Source organism: Ambystoma mexicanum, chromosome 7q (assembly GCF_040938575.1).
Source record: "Ambystoma mexicanum isolate Mex_15411 chromosome 7q, UKY_AmexF1_1, whole genome shotgun sequence".
Taxonomy (NCBI): Eukaryota; Metazoa; Chordata; class Amphibia; order Caudata; family Ambystomatidae; genus Ambystoma; species Ambystoma mexicanum.
In genome coordinates, this window is record NC_090941.1 from 643038677 (window position 1) to 643051023 (window position 12347).

Here is a 12347-nt window from a genome sequence, read left to right on the forward strand (position 1 = left end):
GTCAGGATAGAATGTTTGGACACAAGGATGGTTTTGGTTTTGACATCCTGACACAGATCAGATCCTTCCTTTTTGATTTTAGGGAAATCCTCTTAGGGGAGGATCAGAGAGGCCTTTTCCCAACCTTCCTCGTGTTAATAAAAGAATTTAACCAAAAACATACAACATTTTGTCCGACCTTCATTTCTGGCCCCTAACCACTCCGCGGGGGACTCAGTATCCACTTCTGCCAAGTCATTCAGAAACCAATTACAAAACAACTGACACAAACAAGAGTGGCAGAGTAATGATGATTACAAGGACCGGGCAGTGAACACTGTGGTCTCTTTGTTGGGAAATGAGTATGCAGACCGGGAAGTTTAAATACGGGCTGGTCGCAGCTTACAGCAAGCACGAGAGAGGAGAACTGCAGACACTGAATCACCTCGCAAACGGTAAGCTTGCTGAGCACCACGTTGAGGGCAGACACGCTGTGACAGAAATCGGAAAGGCAGACCCAACAAAAGAATGGAGAAGCCAAGGTGCGGGCGATCCACTGCTTATGGAAAGAATGCCATGGGAATCGTGCATCACGAAAACTAACACCACAGGACTGCAGCACTGGAGGAAGTGTACACAAAGGCAGTACAGCAAGGCATAGAGGAATAAAGAGGCACAACAGACACCCAGTAAGACCTGAGCAGAAAGTAGGGTTACCAGGTTGTCAAAGAATAAAGGTTGCTGTGTATCAACAACAGAAATAGCTGGTGAACCTAAAAGAAGCGTATGGGTTACTGGTTGGTTAAATAAAGGGAGATTCTCTTGAGAACGCTACGAGCAGGAATCAGCGAAATCATTAGAGTTGCAAGAGTGTTTATAACGCAAGTTGTCAGTGGATTATTAAAACCCAATCGGGCAGGAAATTGTAACCCAGATGACAAAGACCTGGTAACCAAATATACTAAATGAAGATTGTTATAAAAGAGTGATCCATAATAATATAAAGTCGTGGAAAACAAACGCACCAGATGAAATTAAATTTTTGAGTAATGAACTGTTTATAAAACAAGTACTAGAAGGAGAGTATACCAGGTGAAAGTTAATATTTAAGAAATGAAGTCCTGGTAGGAAGGTTCACCAGATGAAGGTAAAGGAAGTGTTGCACGTGACTGCCCATGCAAAGGTTGATGTTAAGAGTATAGTAAAGACCTGAAAGGAAGAGTCCTTGGTTTAATGAACTATTGGGAAACGAAAAAGAGAAGGGGGAAGTACTTAGGAGAAGACACATCCCCAACAGAAATGTAAAGTATTAAAGGAAGTGAAAGCTTGGGGAAGGTAGCAATTCACCTCAAGTTGTGAGCTAGTGAAAGTTAATCTAAAGTACCTAGGTATGAAAGCTACTCCCTGGGAAGAAGAGCTTTGTTCATGTTTTGTGTTGAATTTATACGTATGATCCTTTGGAAAAGTCAAGAAATCATTGTTTGTGAGAAGAGCCTTTTTGTTGGATTTGAACTCTTGTGTTAAACTTGAACTTTTGAGCACTTGGAAAAGTCAAGAAACAACCCCCTTTACACCTTTTAGAGTTTATTTAGAGTGTGAGAGCCAGAATAGGATTACAGACAGAGGTCATATCTTATGTTTGGGCATCTTGACGCTGGACAGACTCTGTAGTTTTGGTTTGAGGTGTGGACATTTCTCCTAAAATAGGGTTAGTGAGACATTTTCCAACCCTACTTAATTCAATAAAAGTTTATAACTAAAAATGTCACCTCTGTGTCTGCTTCTCATTCCTGGCTCCTTACATGTCACAGAATAGGGTGCAGCAAAGAGATTGTTGGACCTTTTTCTGCTGAACCATTGTTCAAGCCTCCCTTAAAATAAAGAATTATATTTGGTTGCACGGGATAACATTCAAATACTCCCCTATTTAAATAGGGTGAAACGAAATGAAGAAATGTCAGGCACTTGTACTTGTGTACTGAGTAAGAAGATTATTTTTACTTTTCTTCCAGCATTGTTAAATGCAATGGTACCTTATGGTGAAATGTCATACTTTCTAGTTTTCCTGGTAACCAGAAGAAAACAGTTAACATGGTTACTGGAGTTAGAATTTAGGGCTTTGGGGGCATCATGCTAAATAGCAGAGGAAAAGGAGACCAAGTAGTAGAAATGAAATGGAACTATTATGTTAAAATCAGAGAATTGGCAGCTTGATGATGGGGACTTTTCTAAAAAAAAAAAAAAGTGATTCTTTGAAAGATGTCCGCATTGGGGAACCACAGTTATAGGTACTTTTTTAATGAAGTGATGTTAATGGTACAGGTGGCAGCACAAGTGAAATTTTGGTCTTGTGCTTTGATTCACATTTAGTCACTTTGATTTCACCAGTGCAATTCCATAGTTTCATATCCATTACATATTTGTGTATTTATGCATATATTAACATGCATTTCAATTGGGTATTTTTTATCCACATGTAGGGTCCATGAAGTTTACAGTAAAAACCATGCAGCTCCTTTTTCCCAAATCCTCACATTCTATAGGAAAGGGCCTTTCCAGCTGGAAGCTTTCTACTCTGATCCTGCAACGGTTCCTTATCCTGAAGCAAAGATAGGTGAGTTCGGGATGTTGATGTAACTGAAAAAAATACGTTTTGATTGAGTGGTGTTAAATTGATTTGCTAGCCTTTACTGCCTTTACAAATTACTTGGGAAACCTAATCTGAATTGCAAAAACATGAGAATTCTTACTGAGCTTGTTACATCGTACATTTGCGATGGAGTGATTCTGAGGAGGAACTAGGTGACTAATAGTAATTTGTCTACTCATACGTGCCTTCCCCTTTCCTCCATCCTTGTGGGCGTCCCAAACATGGGGACAGTACCAGAAACTTTTGGCAGTGAAAAATTAGCTGCCCCTTTAAATTCAGCATAGCACGTGATGGTGCAACCACGGGCGTGGGAATGCCCCTAAAGCCCCGTCTTTCAGCACCTCACCTCAGTCCCTTTTCCTGAACAGACACTGTTGGACCTAGCAGGTAGGCGCAGAAACTCTTTCAGCATTTCACTTGCTTGCCGTTCTTCTTTTTCTTCTAATTGCCACCTCCTTTCAGTGCCTTGCCTCCCATGGCACATATTGGCTGCAGGAGGCTTTACGCAATGCGCATCATGTGACTGGTCATTCGTGGCCTTGGACCCCCCATGCACTCTGCTTTGAGTGCCTGGTGCCCGACCACCACTGAGACTTGTGTGCTAGTTGCAGCTCTCTAGGTCTCCGATCCTTGAAGAATCACCTTTCCCGCTGGATAGAGATATTCCATTCTTCACCACAGGGTCATTTACAGGTCTTCGTCAACAGGACATCGCGTCAGGAGAAAGTAGGACCTCTGTTCTCCAAGGACCCCCCAGCACAGAGACTCCTTCCCCGGACCTCTGGCTGGCAAGGGTACCTTGGACTCTGGTTCTTGCGTCAAACCTAAGGCTGTTAAGGCTTCCAGCTCCCAAGCCGAGGCGCCCAGCGGCTCTTCAAGGCAATCCTTGGACAACCCGAGGCCGTTAAGGCTACCGGCTACTAGGCCAAGGGGTGCTTCCAGGTGGTCCACCGAGGGGCATGCCAGCATTTCTTCTTTGACACCAGGGAGCAGGGGGACATCGGGCTCCGGTTCCAGTTGGCAGCATAAGGCGCAGTCCGGTACGACTATCGGCTCCCCAGCTGAGGGCTCACAGCATACCGAAGCCATCTTTGAGGTCGTGTCACAAGGGAACGATTCGACTACCGACCCGCCAACTCCTCGGTTGGTGCTCCTGCCTCTGGGTTGGCACGCACAGAGTCCTGATCTATGTCATACCTGGCATGCAGTTCAGGGTCCTTCGCACACTCCCACCCTGGGCATGGCAAAAGGCCCCAAGATGGCGGATAAGCATGTGGCCGAGCCTGCACAGCGAGCTGCGATTTTAGATTCAGATTATAGGCCTCAGGCGGGCCCATCGCCTTCTGATTGGGTGGCACAAGGCGGGTTGGGTCCTCTTCCTTCGGGGAGCTGAGCCGTGCTACAGGCCTTAGGCGGGAGGTCCCTCCTGCAAGGATACATCTATGCCTCCTGGCCCTTTGGATACCAGTGTCAGGTTCCCCGGCGCTTCGCAGGATAGGAGGTCGAGCACAGCAGAGGGGTGGGCGCTCTCGCAATCCCATGGCCTGTGAGGATCGCTTTTTTTGGGCGCTTCCTCCTCCTTATGCGCTCCCCCAGATGCCAGGGCCTCTCAAGGACCTCATTAAGGAGTTGGTCCCACAGGTCGTGCCTCCATGGCCCCCTCCCCTGGACCCTCCAGATGTCCTGAAACCGCAGTCTGGCCCCTCTCCATCCCAAGCCCCTCTGGGGCCTCCGAGTCTTCCAGCTCCAGCGCCACTGGTTCCACTAGTGCCTCTTCTTCCTCAGTCGCCTGTCGATGCTCAGACACCTTCGGTATTCAATCATCTGGGCCCGACTCCTCACCTGCTGTACTCGGATTCCCCTTTGTCCGGCAAAAAAGGGGGGGATGACGAGGACATGCAGGAGGAAGAACCTTCTGCCTCTGCCAAGACTTCTCATGACCGTCAAGATCTTGCTGAGTTTCTTGGGGGTCACCCAAGTGCAACAGGCCCCCAATGAGCCAGGGGATCTGCTGAGGTTCTGGCTCTGCGTGCCACGGGCCGTTTGCACATCCTCCTTAAGAAAGATGTCCTTTCCTTGGCAAAGGATGTCTGGGAGAAGCCTTGTGCCAACGTCCAAATCAACAGAAAGCTTGACAGCCGATTTCAGTAATTGGATGGGGAGCCAGTCCTCCTAGCGTCCCACCCTCAACCACATTCATCCGTCGTAGCGGCGGCTTTGTTATATTCAAAGCCCACCTCTCCCTCCTCTGTGGCTAGGGCCGCCTCCAGCTGTTTGTCCAAGGAGGACAAGGCCCTTGAATCCTGCGGCAGAAGGTGTTACCTCAACGCCGGGCTTCACCTCCAACAGACTGACGCCTTCTTAGCTGCGGCCAACCAGAAACTGTGGCGCGAGATTGGGTAGTTTTTGCTTGACCTCTCGCTAGAGTGCCAGGCCTTTTTCAAACTGGGGCTGACGGAGGTATGCGCGGTTGCGCAGGATCTGATGGAGTCCTCGGTCTACCACATAGACACGGCAAGCAGAGTGATCTGTATGGGAGTTGAGCTGAGGCGGATGGTGTGGATGCATGCCACAAGGTTCTCCAATGACATGCAGGAAAAGATCCTTGATCTGCCATTCGAAGGGACAGACCTTTTTCATTCTTCCTCTGATGACAAGCTAACGAAAAAGAAGACTTCTACACAGACAGCTATCCTGACAAAGCTGGTGTCTTTTCCTCAGCCCCAGAGCGGGTCTGAGTTCAAACCTGCTCCTACAGCGACCTGAACCCTAAGGGGTTCAGGGACCGCAGGACACGGCGGTCAGGCAGGTCACCCAGTGACCATAGGAGGGAGCAGCAGAGGACCCTGTGGGGGGCCGGCTGGCTCTCTTCGCAGACCGCTGGAAGCGTTCTTTCAGGAGTCAATGGATCCTGTCTATAGTGTCCATAGGTTTGTCTTCCTCTTACTTTTCCTCCACCCTCTTCACCTCCCCAGGCTTCAGTCTTCCTCTTCCTTCACCCTCTTCTCTTCCCCTGTTGCAGATAGGGCCGCCTGTGCCACACAGGTGCGATTCCCGGGTCCGTGCTTAGAAACCTCTGGGTATTAAACGCGTTATAATAACCTATCATATCATGATTAACCCAGTGCATGTAACAAGTCGCTGTGCACAGGAGACTGGATATGTTCCCTAGACATCAAAGATGCCCACTGTCACGTCCCCATCTACCAACCGCACCAGTCGTTTCTGCAGTCAACGATTATGTCACACCACTTCCAGTACAGGGTACTGCTTTGGCCTTAATTCGGCCCCTTGTGTGCTCATGGAGGGCCACCACCTATACCTCTATCTAGACGACAGGTTGGTGCATGCCAGCTCGCCGGAGGGGACAGTGCTCTCCTTCCAGTGGCTAGCTAACGTTCTTCACCAGCTGTGTTTTTCCCTCAATCAGTGGAAGCTGCATCTGACCCTGCCGCAGGACTTGGTGTTCCTTTAGCTTTGATGGGACTTGGCTGTTCAGAGGGTGTTTCCCATGAGAGAAAGGCTTCAGTCCCTCCGAAGGGCAATCCAACATTTTGTGGCCTGCTCGACCACCTCAGCATGGTGGTTCCAGCACATTCTGGGCCTGATGGCATCATGCTCACAGTGCTGCTCGCCCGTTTTAGGATGAGACATCTCCAGCTCCACCTGGCGGCCAACTGGGACCAGGAAACGGGTGTGCAGTCAGACAGGCTCCCTATTTCTCTGTCCTTGCTTCCGGATCGGCACTGGTGGATTATTGATAGTAATGTGAAAATAGAAGCCCCCTTGACTAAGCTGGAGCCTACTCTGGTGTTGACAACGGATTCCTCTCTTGTGGGCTGGGGGGGGTGTCACCCTGGACGACTATTTTACTAGTCATCAGGGGAGAGACGTTTTTCATCAGGACCGACAATTCCACGACCCTCCCCTCCTGCGCATGGAGGCGGTTTCCATGTGGAAGGGGGCCCTGTTGGAGGGGATATGGATCTTCCCCATCTATCTCCCGGGGTACAACAATGCAGAAGCAGACAAGTTCCGCCGACTGGGGTTCATCACCTACGAATGAGAGTTACACATCAATTGCTTGTTGCCCCTCTTCCAGGAATGGGTGTTTCCGGATCTGGATTTATTTGCTTCTCCTCTGAATTTCAAGTGCCCCGACTTTGCTTCATAAGTGCGGCAGGGGGTCTCTGGGGATTTGTTCCAGATCTGCTGGCGCCTCCGCAGGTGTCATGCATTTCCTCCTCCTCCATTGCTACACGGACTCTGCAAATCTTGGGGCTCGGTGGGGGCAACCTCATCTTGATTGCTGTGCACTGGCCGATGAGGGTGTGGTTCTCAGACCTGCTGCAGTTACGCTCTCAGGGGCCGATCCATCTTCTGAGTCTCAGCAAGGACTTCCTTACGCATGAGGTCGTCCATGCACTCACAGTACAAGAGTAAGTGGACCCGGTTCTGCCACTGAGCTCACGACAAGAGGCTGCACCCCCTCACTTGTTCCCTGGGCAACTCGCTGTCTTTCCATGGATCTGCCTCGGTCTGGTGTCCAGGTCGACACCTGTCGCACCTACTTAGCGGCCATCAGGGCTTATAAGAATTTGCCAGATCACACCTTCTCTGTGGCCAGTCTGGTGATTAAGGCACACCTGAAGGGTTTGTCCAGATTGATTCCGCCGGTGCAAAGGCCCCATCCTGTCTGGGACTTTAATGTGATGCTAGCGGCCTCACAGTGTAAACCGTTTGAGCCAATGGCGTCGGTAGATATCCGGCTGGTGACGTTCAAGGCGGTACTGCTTGTGGCTCTCACCTCTGCGTGCATAATCAGCGATCTGCAGGCAATGTCATCGTGCAAGCCCTTCATCACCTTCCATACCGACAAGGTCATCTTGCGCACCCATGCAAACTTCTTGCCCATAGTGGTCTCCCTGTTCCAATTGAACCAAAAAATGTGCATGCCGGTGTTCTTCCCGAACCGGCAGCTGAAGGCTGAAAAGGCATTGCATTCCTTGGACTTGAGAAGAGTGCTCAGGATTTACCTCTCCTGGGTCAGACCTTTCTGAAAATCTAAGGCCCGGTAAGTCAACTTCGGGGGCTCGACTCCTGGCACATAGGCTTCTGAGACCTCCATAGCCCGTTGGATGGTACAGGTAATTTCAGAGTATTATGTGGCAATGGGGAAAACTGTTCATGCCCACATGGTCAGGGCCAAGGCTACAGCGGTCAACTTTCGGAGAGGTGCTTCCTGGGAAGTCATTAACAAGGAGGCTATGTGGGCCACTCCGTCTGCGTTCTGTGGGCATTCCCTGGACACCAGCTCCAGGCGGGATGCTGGATTCGGTCAGGTGGTTCTGAAGAATCTTTTTGCTTCTTCTTGGGCATGAGGCAGGATTTGACAGCGCCACCCATGTGTCTTGTTCTGTGGAATCACCCACAAGGATGGAGAAAAGGGGATGGGACGTATGAGAAATGAAAGTTACTCACTGTAGTGACTCGGGTACTCAGTCTATTGTCTCCTTTCTTCCATACCTCCCACCCACTTCCCCCCCCCCCCCCCCTGTATGTCAGGGGTAAATGTGTCAGCATAGCCAGGTATTAAAGCGTCCTATATGTAAAAAGCGGACTGAGGTAAGGTGCCAGAGGGTGGGGCCTCGTGGCGTTCCCACGCCTTAGGTCGCGCCCCTGTGCACTATGCTAATTGTTTGCTGCCAAAAGGTTCCGGTACCGTCCCCATGTTGGGGGACACCCACAAGGTTGGAGGAAAGGGGAAGCATGATGCAGGAAAGGGGACTAAGGACTATGAGTACTCTAGTCACTACAGTGAGTAACTTCACTTTTTTAGCCTTAATGAACTGAAGCACTAAATGGCATACATGACTATGTTATTCAGTTTGAACAGTAGATGGAGAGTGTGATTATGATGTCATGCTTGATGAAATGAATTGAACATTTCAAAGAATGAATCTTTGAGAGCAAAGCACTCTATCCATTCTGGACTTATTGTTGAAATGCCACTGCATGTTTCCTTTGTGTCATATGATATTAAAATGTCTCTTTGATCCTAATGCACTAGCCATCAGGTATAGCCTTCTGATGCTGTGAAGGAGGATGCAAATAGATTAAAATGAGCAGGTAAGGGATTTCATGGCTGCCCGATTTGTAGCAGTTGTTGGCCACTAAATTCCAAGCTTAGTCCAAGAAAGCAGGATGGGCTAGAATACAGAGTTCATTTTAACACTTTGTTTGACAGAATGCCATCTGCGAGGGTACAAGCTTGAGCTTTTTTGATTTTTTTACCATCCAAAGTGAAGGTGGAGTATCTATACGAAAGTGACACTGCTAAACAGGCAAACATTCCCCATATGCTGTGTGGGTAAAAAGGTAATCAGTGAATGTATCTTTACTGGTTGGTTTCAGGTTTTATGGGTGTATAATATGATCACAGCCAGTTATAAAGCAGCCACATGTATACTTCTGCTCTTTTTAGCAGGCGTTAAAAAACGAACCCGCAAAGGGACCGGGGTGCTAATTACGGTACCGCAATTTGCGGTACCATAATTAGCGCCTTCCCCATTCCCATTATGCCCTATGGGGCAAAAATGGGAATGGGGAAGGGCAATGGAGGAAGGAGGAATTACCGCCTTCCCAACCTTGGAATAGGTCGGTAATTCCCCTTTCCTCCAAGGCGGTACCGGTAAATTACTGGCATGAACCATGGCGCTAATAGCGCCATGGTTTACCACCTACCATGTAATGAGGCCCTAAGTCTTGCCTTTCTTTTTCTCCATGTAAATCTTGAAAAGTAGACATTCAGATTTCGATACTCAGCCATCGGAATACACACGGACACATCTGCGATATATGCATGATTTTGGGTACCACATTTAGATTTTTTGCGCTGATTTTACCTATTAATGAGAACGGCAACATTCCAAATGTACAGCTCTTGCTTGATATGTCAACTTTCACGTAAAAAAATCACATCTGCATCAAATCTAACAGTATCCCTGTACCTAGCTATTTTGGTGTGAATAGGCTTTCCCATTGTGGTATCTTCCCCCTACCTCTATCGCTAATGGGATTAATTCAGATTAGGTAGGTTTCACCTTATAGCCGGCTGCAGACGAGAACTGCTCTAGTGTGTGCAGTAGAACTTGTAATATATGGTTGGGCTGTTAGATGTGCAATAAAACGGTATAGTTTTTTGCCCGCTATCTATTCATTGCGAGATAAAAAGACTGCATACTGAAGCCCATAAACCGCTGAGGCCCATCTGTACCCGCACTCGATGTGGGGGGGGTCTGTTTGGGGGGTCCTGTTTGTGCTGTGGAAAGGATAGGGCAGGGGAGTGAAACAGGAGTTAGGGGATGAAATCCCTGATGAAAAGAAGATCCCGCCAGCATGGGAGAAGGTGGGTGTGCAGGCAGTAAAATAGCTCAAAATCAGCATTTCCTATCCATTGAAGGCCGCTCCAAATCGGCCTAAGAAAAAGCTGCCTTTTTTGGGTGCGAGCTTAAACGGGTGGGTTTTAGACATAGAGGCAATAAAACATCATTGGTGTACAGTGAGATTCTATGATGCAGTATTAATCTTTTTGCACATGGTGGATTGTTTTATATGTTCCACAAGTGGTTCGATAGGTAAAGCATAAAGGAAGGGGGACAGAGAGAAACCTTCTCTTGCACCTGAAAAATGTTTTGCCACCTGTGAGGTTATGCCATTATTGGTAATTGTGGTCAATGGGTTTTTGTATATTTTAACTTGTTCAAGAAAGTTTCCCACCATACCAATTTCCTTCAATCTTTTTCAATGGGACGTGCCCATTTACCTATAAACACATAGTGGGATACAGCCTTTCTTGCAAACGATTAAGCTGATTCTTGTCGCCATTACAGATTTTGGTACAAATTTACAAATTGGTTGTTAATAGCCATGTCTTTTGTTGGTAACATTGCATTGTGTGTCTTAAAGTGATTGCTCATACTACGTTGTCAATATTTCCACAATTTAAAGGCTGTTTAGCTGATAGATCGATCCCCATCTTCAAATAAAAATTGTCCTCTTCAAGAATAAGTTGTCTCTTTTGTTTAGAGTATTTTCATTAAATTGCATCCTGGCTTTGTCCAATAATTGTAAGATCTTGAAGGATCCTTCTTTCTTGTGTCTGAGGTCTAATTCTGATGTTTCTTCAAGAAGATCAGCTTCCCGTACCTTAAAAGCCTTAGGATTAGCTGCCCATGTCAAGATGCAAATCCTTCTCAGGAATTCCTTTGGGTTATCCCATACTATATGGAGAGATACTTCTGGTTTTGCATTTATATACCAAAACTTTGCAGTGTTAGGCAGAATTATATGCAGTACCCTTTGGGAACACCACACACAATTAAGACTACAAGTGACAGTACAAATTCACCTTTGGTACAAGCCCGTACTACACAGTTAAAGTGGTAGCGATGGCTGAGCAGCCAGACTTACCTCAAGAGTAAGTAAGCAGTATCAAATAGTTACACAAAGGACAGCAATTACTGTGATTCAAGCAAACACTGACTCAAGGTTTTCAAGTAAAAGAATATACATTTATTTCACTCTTCAGTTGTATAACATTACACCATTATAAGCAGTTTAAAAATCACACTCTTAATACACCACACCAGTTCCCTTAAATTCCAGACAAGTTAAGCTCACAAAATGAAGTGGGAGCAAAATGGCACTCCAGCAATTTAAAAGGGAGGGAAAGACAAAGTTAATAGAAATTGAACCACACCAACAGGTAAGTACTAAGGGCAATCGAACGAGAGACTACAATGGTAAAATCAGATAGAAAAGTCTTAGCGCCAAAGTCAATGGTTCAAAAGTCTTTTGCTCAAGATAATATAGTTCAGTGTCGTTCGCGGTAAAGTTCGTGGCACGGTTTCCAGACGAGGTTGGTTGGTCGAAAACTTAGTTCAAAGAGAAGAGAAGGACACGCCCTCGGATTGGAGAAAGATTTCAAACACTTTCACTGCGGCTGAACAAAACGAACAACCGGATTTGCACAGTACCTTAAAACGGAGAGGGAGCTGAGGCAGAAGTTCCTGGTAGTTCCTGCAGCAACTATTGGCCTGATCACAAGTAGGAAGAGTGGAGGGTCCTGCAATACCCAGGGAAGAAACCAGCAGCAGAGCAAAGCAACAAATAAAAGGTGTGCTCCTTAAAACCCAAGCAGGGTCCGACCTTCCTGGCTATCCGGCCCACTGTAGCTCTGTACAGCAAATTCGACCAGAGGAGGGGTCCTGGCTTGCAGTTTGAGTGAACTGGTTGGTCCCACCCACTCAAGGGAAGAGGTTTCCTGGGGGATCTTCTCTGTCGTCGGATTCTGAAGATTCGGACCTGCAGCAGGGCTTCACCGGGCAGTTCAGTCGTGGTAGGGGTCCTCTTCCGTCAGTTCCTCGTAGGTTCTTTCATTCTAGTGGCGACTCTCCTCTTCCAGTCCCAGATACCTGCTTTTTATGCAGTTTTCCCCCATTCATACAGCCTGGCTGTCAATCACACAGCAGGGTGGCTGTCCTGGCAAGGACAGTCGCCCAGCCAATCAAACAGGAGTGCGACGTGGGTTACCAAGGGAACCCATGGCAGGGGTCTTGAAACCCTCCCTTACATCCTGCCTACCCAGATTCTGAGGCGCCTAAAGGAGGGCTTCTGTGTGGAAGCCCGCGAAAAGGCGATGAACAAAGGGACCAAA

General features: G+C 47.6%; 1 protein-coding gene across 1 annotated transcript in view; it reads left to right on the plus strand.

Annotated features, from left to right (window-relative positions):
* Positions 1-12347, plus strand: part of HSPH1 (heat shock protein family H (Hsp110) member 1) — a 2244846-nt gene that overhangs the window by 1182066 nt on the left and 1050433 nt on the right. The window contains exon 10 of the mRNA XM_069639955.1: positions 2460-2593. Within this exon, the coding sequence (XP_069496056.1) occupies positions 2460-2593 (134 nt within the window). The remainder of the gene's footprint in view (positions 1-2459; positions 2594-12347) is intronic.